Here is a 10,315-nt window from a genome sequence, read left to right on the forward strand (position 1 = left end):
CTGTTTCACTTTACAGAGAGGATGTCCCCTCACCCACCAGCCCACTGACCTGCACAAAACAATACAGAAAACCTACACTTCTCGGACACTAAACACAGATTAAATATAGATATCTGAACACTCTTGTCCCTGTGGAGCGGCCATCTGATACCATTGTCCTTTTGTACATTATCACCCACACTCACACCTTTCAACACTCACACAAAGCTGAAACTTTGAGCATGGTTTGAGGACGAGCTTTCTACCTGCAGGGATTCACCGTCACTGAAACTCTATCAGAGCGGAAAGAAAGACTCCAGTGGTTTCTCAGATCTTTTCAGGGACAAAGGGTCAGAGTTTGACTTCCTTGTCAGGATTTGTTTCACATGTTTGGTTTTGTGTGTAAGTGCTGGAGAGTAGAGGTAGAGAATCATTTTTAGATCAACATCCACAAGGGGAAATTGTAGCATCACTGCCCCCTTCTGGCACTGACAGGTATTGAATTAACCAGGATTGAAACAGCTGCTTTCTTTCTTGAAAAGTTGTGTGCATTAACTTACATAACCTGCTGCAATAGGAGAAATACATTTTTACCAAAAATTCTGTAGTACCAATACTGAAATGTGAATGACGAAAATAAGTTAGACTCATGCATTTAAAGTCTACGTACACATTTGTTCAATTTCTAAGTATGTGAACTATTTCACTCTGACATGTAGAGGACGGGTGATATGAATATATGTATGCAAAAATGATCAGAATACACCACTAAGAACAGAGCTTGTTTACTTAATTTACTTTTGTAAGATACATGTTTAAGAATGATCTCACCCTGCAAAGAAAGTGAGAGGAAAATATATATATATATATTTATTTTTACAGTATTTCAATATGTTACTCTTTGAGACCCAGCATTTTCCTTCTCTGGTAGAACATGTCTCAGCCTGGTTTCACACATCAGTGAGAGGGAGAGAGTCTTTCCAATCTTTGTGTGTTTTTGTGAAGCCGCTGGGCTGGTAGACAGCAGCGAGGAACATCCTGAACCTATAAGCTTACACCCAGGCTGCAGCTGTGTCAACAAAGGACCTTGGTACTGATAATCTGTTAGTGTGCTACTGATGGCAGAGATAAAGTAGATAACACAGTGGCCACAAACTTTGACTACAAAATGTTAATCTTCAGCAGACTTTCATCTCTGAGCCACCATAAGGAACTGGTCTGCTGAGGTCATTACAGGTCTAGGCTAAAGACTGAGGTCAGAGGTCTTTGCAGGTCATCGGGGCATCAGCAGTGTATTTACAACACAAAAGCCTGATTTTGAACCAAGCGGCAACCTCTGCCCTTTAAAAATGAGGCCAATGCGGAAGTGCAAAAAAACTGCAGTTATCAGAGTTGAAGCTTACTGCAAAACCCAAGGCATCCCAATTTTGGGTCCCATATGAAAAAAATTTGCACTTCAACATTGGCTTCATCTTTCAACATCTGAGGTTATCACTTGGTCAGGAGGCTTGAGGCTTGATCAATCAATTGATCAGTCAACTGTTCTTTACTGATATAAAGATTGCTTTGGGATTAATTGGCTATGGCTGTCTTTTCATATTATATAAACTTGACTTCAGTCAAAGGACTACTTGTCTATAATAAGTTAACACAGTGAAGTTTCAATTGATACTATTCAATTAAATATTTTTTCATGTCATATGTTATCAGTGATCCAAAAGTCATGTTATCGATTTAATAACCACACCTGACCTGCCATTACAAGGTCAACATGTGACCCCTCTACTGTTGACCTGAGCAGGGAAAGGGCATGGACATGTGACTGCACACAATGGACCACAATAGACCTGACTTGATCTGATTACTACCACATCCACTCTCTTTTACCACTTCCTGGGTATCCGATGTTATGAGCAGTCTTAAATCATCCAATGTTTTTTTTGTTTCCTAGGGCTTCCAACAGCAACAGACATGAGGAATAAGTTGGTGAAAACAACTACACAGGGAGAATACAGTACACAGAGCCAGAGTTCAACATTCCTCTCAGAGAGCTGGTTATTATTAGAGAGGGCTGGAAACGGAGAAGCAGATAATTCAGTGAAGCACAGGAAGTAGCAGGAGGGATATGACTTTGCCGTTGGTGTTTTTGATGTTCTGAGTCTGAGCCTAATTCTAGAGAAAATTAAAGTTGTTGCAGGATGTCGAGTGGTATCCACAAAAAAAAAAAAAAAACTGGTATTGCTATTATTATTACTTGTATTATTCCAAAGTAAAAAAGTACATTTAGTCAAGCACTGTGCTTGCAAAGTTTAAATTGAAGCTGTAAGTGAAGGAGCACAAAAAGAATGTGGACAATGGTGGCGGGTGAATATGATCATTACAAATATTAGAAGATGCCTTTGACCAAAACCACAATGCAATATGGTCCAGTTAAGGAAAGTTGAACAAATAAACATTGCAGGTCTTTTACAGACAAAAAGCTGCTTTAGCTTTTTATTCAATGACTCCCTGGAAGAATAATCTGTAGGCATTTTTCTGTCCATCACACTGGTATGGCTGAAATAATATTGTTAAGGAATCTTCAATTGTATCTTCATTAAAGCAAGTTAAATCATTGAAATATTCCTCATATGTTATTAATTATTCTTTACAGAAAAGTCAGTTGTGAATAAGGGACATACTGCATGATGAATATGAAGCCTAATCAAATTTTTATGATAAAAAACTTTCAGAAAGAAATTTGTAGTGAACTATCTTTAAATCAATGAATGTTAAACTTTCAAGCAAACTCAAGTTAAGTCTGCCTCTTAATAAAACAAATATATAATCCCATATTTTCCATAACAGTGTTTTTCATTCTCAACAGCAAACAAATTCCTCTATCCTTAAACCCTTGTGGAAGATACTCCCGAGAATTTTTTTTTTGAAAAAATAGAAGAAACTGAAGGTGGAACAGTAGAGGATGTTATTTTTTTCTGAAGTGAAATAATTGCCAGTCAAAATCAACAAAAATACACAAAGACATTTAGGGTAAATTATTAGGTGTAAACATGTAAAAAATCTGGACCTGAACATTAATTTCTACTTTCACGACTGCCAAACTCTGTTTGTATATTTTATGAACATTCAGTTATTTAAAGATGTCTTCATAAGAATTGGATCTAACTTCATCTAAGCAGTGGACAGGTGTACGTGTCTCTATGTTTACTACCATTTTTGTTTACATTCTCTCTTTAACTGACCTGTGGATATCTTTACTGATGTGGTCACGGTCGACTTCAACCATTCATTGAGTCTGCTGCTGGAGGGCATAAGGCCTGTAACGTGTGTCTGCTGTCTGTTGACTGCAGATGCTATCATATGTGATTAGTTTGTTAGCACATACCTCTCTCTCTGTCTGTTAGCAGTTACACTCCTCACAGCTGCGAGCTGCCCCGAGGACAAAACTCCTGCACCTGCCTCAGTTTCTGCCTAATGTAAACACAGAAGAAAATAAATCTGCATCTGTGTTTGAGCAGGAGGGAACAGTGGGATGTAAATGGAGTAATTGGCATGGGTGAGATCAAGTTGTCAGGGAGCGTTCTCCTCAAAACTGAGGAGAAAATTATACCGCTCTTATTGGACATGTAGGATCAAGGGGGTGAAGGGGATGGGACCCTGAGGAGCTCTGATGCAAATGTGTGTGAAATGAAGCAGGAGATTGTTGGGGATTACACACACAGCATGTCCAAGCAAAACGTCACCTCTGGGGAGGATTCAGCACCTGTGACTCACTGCTTTGCTCATTTAACTGATAAACTGTTGGCAAACATTTGTGCAGGTGTAAATGATGTGGTCAGCAGTGCTGGAGCATTTTATGTTGTGGTCAAATAAAATCACTGGTTTACAATCTTGATTGTGTTTAGTACCTTGCTTATGTCTACATAAACTAAAAAGTCTCAAAACAATAGCCTCCTTAAGGTTTTATATTTAGGCTCTATTCATATGAATTTAGCTAATTGCTAGCTCTCCAAGGCTTTACTTAGGCACAGTGCACTAATAAAGATGCTAACTGATTCTTAGCAGCAGGTGAAGGTGTCAAGTTTACTATGCCCATCGTCTAAGTGAAGTGTGTTAGGGTTCTGAATACCTAGCTTATTAGCACTCAACAGAAAGTACTGCTCAGACTGATATGTATGTTAGTTTTGCAGATGTTTGGTCAATGACTTTATTACCAAAATTATAAATATATCCTGTGAAGGACATGACAGTCGTATCAAAATAAATATTATAACCATTTATTTGGTAGTTGGGTTTATAGTGTAATTGGACAAAATAAAAATGCGACCTGATGATAGCTCTATACACAAAAATCAGGTAATGCATCTGATAATTGTTTTGGCATTTCAAACTCTATACATAGAGCTCTGTGGGTAGCTTGGACCCTGATCTGCTCTCCACTCCCCACAGCAACCTGCGGACTTAAAGGGGCAGAGCCACCGGTGTGGTAGCCCCAATCCTCTGGAGCTCCCCCCTTAAATCTTGATCACTAAATCCTAATACATCTTCAAAAAGTTGATTTAAAATGTTACTGGAGGATTCAGCAAACTTCGTTCTACAAAAGTACCCTTACCTGTTCTGCTAAAGCAAACATTAACTCACTTTTTTTTTTTCAAGAAAATGCCATGGGGGCTCCATTTGGGAGATCATTAAGATTTTTTTGTTCATCTTGAGATTTGCTCTTGGTATGTGGAGTGATTTTCTAGGTCTTCCCTTGCCGAGATCAGGAGGAAAAAATGGAAACCTGCCAAAAAGGGAGCTCTGATTTTCAGAATCCTGCCTCAGGTTAAAAGACAATGAACTATAGCTGGCTTTGATCTGTGTTCATATCCAGGCAGAATAACGATAGCTTCTTTGACTGCAGCTAATGATGTCTGTGGAGTGTTAGCATATCGCGAGGGGGGGATTTGTAACCACATGGGTACCTTTAATGAGTTTTATTTGTATCGTTTTATCCCCTCCACCTCCTGTTCACCTCAGTACACAGAGTAATGAAGAGGGAGGGGTAGTGTGGGTCAACATCAGCCTCTTCCAAACCAACATGAAGCTAATTATCCAACCCTCGTAAAGATAATCTCTCACAGTCAGTTTAAGGAGAAGAGATTCCCCCCTCTAAGCTCGCATACATTTATATTAACGTCACTTTTTATTCTAGGTTTGGTAGTGATGGGGTTAATTTGACTGGGGATTTTTGTACTAACTTTCCAGGAGCTGAATATCAACTGCATGATGCAACATGAACAACTGATAGAGTAGGTAGATTTGGGCTGGTATCAAAACGGATGATTAGGGAATGTGGAACAGGTGAGTAGTTTGAAGAGTCAGGTAACTGGGACAAGTAGAGTAGGCTATTTGCAATTTGTAAGATGTGATACTATCTATGAATTTCAAGACTATGTTCTGCTTTGCTAACAAATAAGGCAAAATTAAAACCATTCGGCAGGTTTAAGATTTGAGCTCGTATTACATATTACTATGTCATTTAATCTCATTTTCATCCAAACATTCTCCCTCACAGACAATGTCGGGATCTTTCCAGGAGTGCAGTGCAGGTGTGAAAGGGACTTGAGCTGCTGATTTTCAGTAGGATCAACAAGAAGAGAAAAAGCTGTTAATAAATGATGTGCTTTTAAAGGTGCACTGTGCATGTATCTTGCTGTAGAAGTAATTTCATTATGACCAAAGGGCACTCAAAGTGAAGAAGCAAAAATAATCCAAAGAAAGTTACAAAAAAAGTATTTCACACGAGACCTCATCTCAACAGTGCTATGTAGCCATGTCTCAAAACATATAGAAAATATGACATGTATATTGTTGAGTTATCTCTGGAATAAAAAACAAGGATAAACTGCATGAAGCCAGAATACTTTTTTTTTTAACTTGGCTAAAACTTTCCTAACTTTTGTGTTAATGCTGCACTAAACTCAAACACAGACTCTCCAGGGTTCAGCATTAAACTTTAATCCATCTGTCCCACTTCAGAGTAATTTTCACTCTCTCAGAAGTCATAATCACAGACACAGACGTTGACTGGGAAGCGTGTCCTTTAACAGTATCGGTCACAGCGCTCCCAACACACCCTCTATCTTTGTGTTGGACACAAGGTCCCAGTTCTTCTCCGCCTCATTAGGCATATGTCTCATTTTCCATTTCAGACAAGAGATAGCACAAAACTGCACACAAAAGCACTATTTTTCCGGCCCTTCTGCTGATCTCGTCTGAAAGTCTAATGAGAGCGGATCAAATATAACTGACACCGAGGGGAGACAAAGGGAGACGTAGCCCAGGGTGAGAGATGAGGCGAGGCAGAACAATGGACCTGAATGTGCTGTCAATGCGGCGGTATGGAGCAGGACCAGTGAATGCAGATGATTCTGTAATGAGGGATTAAGTGGTGGATTAAGGGTCTTTATTAAGATGTTTCTGATCCTCATTAGGCTGAATCTCGTATCAGGGCATCGATTCCCCACTCACTCGCTGGATTGGCCTATCTCTGGAGGAAGAGGAAAAAGGAAAAAGAAAGAAAGAGTGAAAAAGGAGATAGAGAGACATGTGCCTCCATAATCCCCCTTTGGGAAATAAAACAAAAAAGAACTAGGCTATATGAATAATTACATATCTTCTTTGAAACTGCTGTGATTTCACAGTTAAATATCTTTTCAATGTGTCTAATTTTTTACATGTTTTTATTTTCCTTTAAACATATGGTTTACTTTTTAGGACTGGGCAGAACAGAAACGTGAATAAAACTTGACAGTCCCGTTTTAAGTTGCTGTTGCAAACACATAGTTGTTGCCCATAATCACATCCAGTAGACACAGACAGTATGAAGCATTAACATTGTTCATTTGAGGACAAGTTTTCAAGACATTTGGTGAATATAAGTCCAACATTTGGGCCTTTAATCTTTGGTTTTGGCCTCTACCAACTCCAGGGGGGATTATCCATGTATTCAGCTGCCAAATGCTAAAGTTTGTTCATCTTGCTAGTTGCTAAATGTGTCTCTTTACTATGATGCTGAGCAGTTAGCATTCAGTGTTGTAGAGTTATATTATGATAACAGCATCTGGTGCATCTGATGTGGCTATGAGAGCAGGGAGAATTAATCAAAAAAGCTAAGTTGTGTTATTATGGATTTTTCATTTCAGCAGCTTTACGAAGCTGCATGAAGTTTTTCTATTAAGCTTAAAAGCTTCAAAACCCTTATTGCAATGATAGCCAAACATGCAAACATCTTAACATTCTTACAATATATTGCTAACAAAATATTGTCAGCAGGTTTGATGTTTCCCATGGTCCCCAATAAATGTAACATGACAGCATGCTAATGTGCTAATAAGCTTATGAAAGTCCAAAACACATTTCATCAACATATGTATTTATCTTGATCTTGTTAACTCAAAGCAAAGAAAAATCAGATTTCATAACTTTTCCAGCTATTCTGCTGGAAAATAACAAGATAGTTTGAGATGAATAGTCAGGGGGCTCAGTACCTTTTGAGATTGGATTTAAAGCTGTTCATTTGCACTTACTGACGTTGTTTCCTCATTTCTTGATCCTTACATGTATTGTACTTACTCTCTGATGTACGTCGCTTTCGACAAAAGCGTCTGCTAAATGAATTGAAGAATTGTCGGGTCAGGCAGCAAAGTTTTGCGTCATGCTGAGGGATACATGAGTGTCTGTACCAAAACGAACTCCTGTAACACATGACATTGCAATCAATCCAAATGGTCATGTTTTCTGCAATTAATATTGTCACAGTGCTTGTGAAATAAATGATTTCTGGAAAAAATGTCAGAAGACTGCTTGTGTATTTGTGACTGCTCTGCTAATGTGATGCTGATGAGATCACATGCCTGCAGAGAACATGAGTAAAGGAAACACCCAGACGAGCAGAAACAAACCCAGACGTACCAAACACAATATTTACATCTCCTAACCACTCTAACAGAGCCTGAGGCCAAATTGAACAATTGAAGAATCTCGGTTATTCCAATATTTTTGTGACTCTGGACACAACTGTTGAAATTTCTCACAGAATTAGACTAAACTTCCTGCCTTTCTAACTCATGGTAACAGTTGTAAAGCAGTTCATTTTGGTCATGTTTAGCCTCTTGAAAGTACTTGATTAAACATGAAGACAGGTTTAATGAGTACTTTTCGGTCAAAAATTGGAGGTTGAAAGTCGTGTTTCCCCAAGTTGTGTTTGGTATAAAACTATGCAACACGTTTTAAGTTAGGTGTTCTTACATAGTTTTCTGTTTTACCATGCCTTGTTCAAGATGGACAAAACGTTTGTCATTGGGCATGGATGTATACTGATGTGCCAAACTTTTACAATTTAACTTTTAGGACTATTTGAGCTTGATTCTGTATTCCAATGGGAGCCCTGTTAACAGCTGATTAGCCTAGCTTAGCTCAAGTGCTAAAACAAAACAAGCTAGCTTATCCCTGTCTGAAGGCCAGAACACAACCTCTAAGGATCCCTAGGGTTAAGGTTAGAGCATGTTGTATTGTATTGTTTTTTTATCTTTAAAGAAGAATGGGATATTTTACAGGATGTAAGGAAGTTCTTTACTGGATAGTTATGTTATGTTTTGTGATTTCCAAAATATTGATGTGAATTAAATCCCATTGATTTTTCGGTATATAATATGTGAAGTCATAAAAAGCCAGTGGTTTGGGGAGCTAGCTGAAGAGCATAACAATTCTAAAGATGTTGATGGAAAATGAAAATAAGAATCAAATAAGCCTATGTAAATGAACACAGGGAACCATATCCTCTTTGTCTTTATAAACTCCCTGTGAGTTTCAGCCAGTATAGGCTGAGTTAAGGTAAGTACAATTAAAAAAAAACATTTGACACAGCAGCAGTTCAGATTGTGACAGTTTTATTCAGCGTACACAGTTTAATAGCAGGAGTCGTTGATGTGCCTGATGCTCATGAACCTCATGCCGCTGCCGCCCATCTGGGAGAAGTTCCTGTACTCGCCAGGCCTCATGTAGATCATCCTGCCTCTGAAGTGGGCCTGCTCGTACATCATCCAGTGGCCGTCCATCACGTTGCAGGACATGCAGTGGGGCATGCGGTAACGGTCCATGACGCTGTCGCAGTCCTCCATCAGCTCGTGCATCTGACCGCCGAAGTTCTCCCTCTCATAGATCTTCATCCTGAAGGATCCCCTGTGCTGTTTTCCAGAGGAGGAATGTGTTAAAGGCATTGTATTTCACAATTTTATCAAGGCTTTCGTATGAAAATAAATTATATTTTTCGCTTTTCTAAGTAAAACCAGCCAGAAGTGAGATCTCACCATTGGGATCATGCGGCAGGACCTGATGCATTCGCTCATGCCCATCATGCTCATGTAGTCGGCATACTCGCCCCTCCTCATGAAGTACTGGTTGCCCATGTAGTTGTTGCGGTCGTACACCACGAAGCAGCCTCTCTCCACCCTGCAGGAGTGACACCTGTTCAGGTAGGAGGACATGTCTGGGCAGTCGCTCATGCACTCATAGGAACGACCCTGGAAGTTCCTCTCCTCGAAGAAGGTGATCTGAGGGAGAGAGAGGAAAGGCCTCGATTAGCATGTGTAATGTTTATTAGAGTTGTTGATTTTTGAAGGTGCACATGATTATGTCTTATCAGGGGAAAATAGAAAAACAACTAACCTACAAGAAGATTTATTTTTTACTTGTAAACATTTAAATATCATGGAAATTAAGAGCTTACCTTGCTCATGTTCATTCCAGTGGAAGTCATCTTGTTGGTCAGTGAGCTGTTGCTGCTGCTGATGCTGCTGTTACTGCTGCTGCTGCTGGTCTTTCACAAAACTGTACCGTTTCTGGTTTAACCCTTTCCTTTTATACCTGCGTCAAAAACTGGCCCTTTTGTCTAAACTTCCTGAGCCAGCAACAGCCTCATAGAAACGCGCCAGAATATGGAAGGATTGTCCACTTTTTCAGGGGCCAGCAGAGATTCTTTCACTCACTACGTTGGGGTCACAGGGTTGTTGAAAGGGTTAACATATAGAGGTCACACTTTTTTTTCAATGTTATGTAAACTCTTTTGTCATCAGCAAAAAGAAAAACTGTTGTTTTTTGTTTCAGCCCACAGAATGTCATTTTAAAAGCCACTCTAGCATATATCAGTATCTAACATTATGAGTTAAGTAGGATCTTTGGACTGAATTTTCCTGATTTATGATAAACATGTCCTTTTTTATAAGCCCTCGGGTATCACACAGTCCAATTATTTGATCGTATTGAACAAATGTGCGTCATTTAATGAAAAATC

At 39.2% G+C, this 10,315-nt stretch overlaps 1 protein-coding gene across 1 annotated transcript; it reads right to left on the minus strand.

Moving 5' to 3' along the window:
• Positions 1-8,895: 8,895 nt before the first annotated feature.
• On the minus strand, positions 8,896-9,597 carry LOC132974986 (gamma-crystallin M2-like). The gene is made up of 2 exons (XM_061039335.1): positions 9,333-9,597; positions 8,896-9,209 (listed from the first exon to the last, which is right to left on the minus strand). Exons 1-2 carry the CDS (start codon positions 9,525-9,527, stop codon positions 8,931-8,933), a joined length of 474 nt encoding a protein of 157 aa, XP_060895318.1. The 5' UTR covers positions 9,528-9,597; the 3' UTR covers positions 8,896-8,930.
• Between the last annotated feature and the right edge of the window lie 718 nt (positions 9,598-10,315).

This window comes from Labrus mixtus, chromosome 5 (assembly GCF_963584025.1).
Source record: "Labrus mixtus chromosome 5, fLabMix1.1, whole genome shotgun sequence".
Classification (NCBI taxonomy): domain Eukaryota; kingdom Metazoa; phylum Chordata; class Actinopteri; order Labriformes; family Labridae; genus Labrus; species Labrus mixtus.

Excerpts from the sequence above, each read along its gene's own strand:
- LOC132974986 (XM_061039335.1), bottom strand. The coding sequence starts at position 9,527 with ATGAGCGACTGCCCAGACATGTCCTCCTACCTGAACAGGTGTCACTCC. Across the intron at positions 9,210-9,332 it reads CCTGCCGCATGATCCCAATG|CACAGGGGATCCTTCAGGAT; the intron begins GTGAGATCTCAC and ends TCTGGAAAACAG.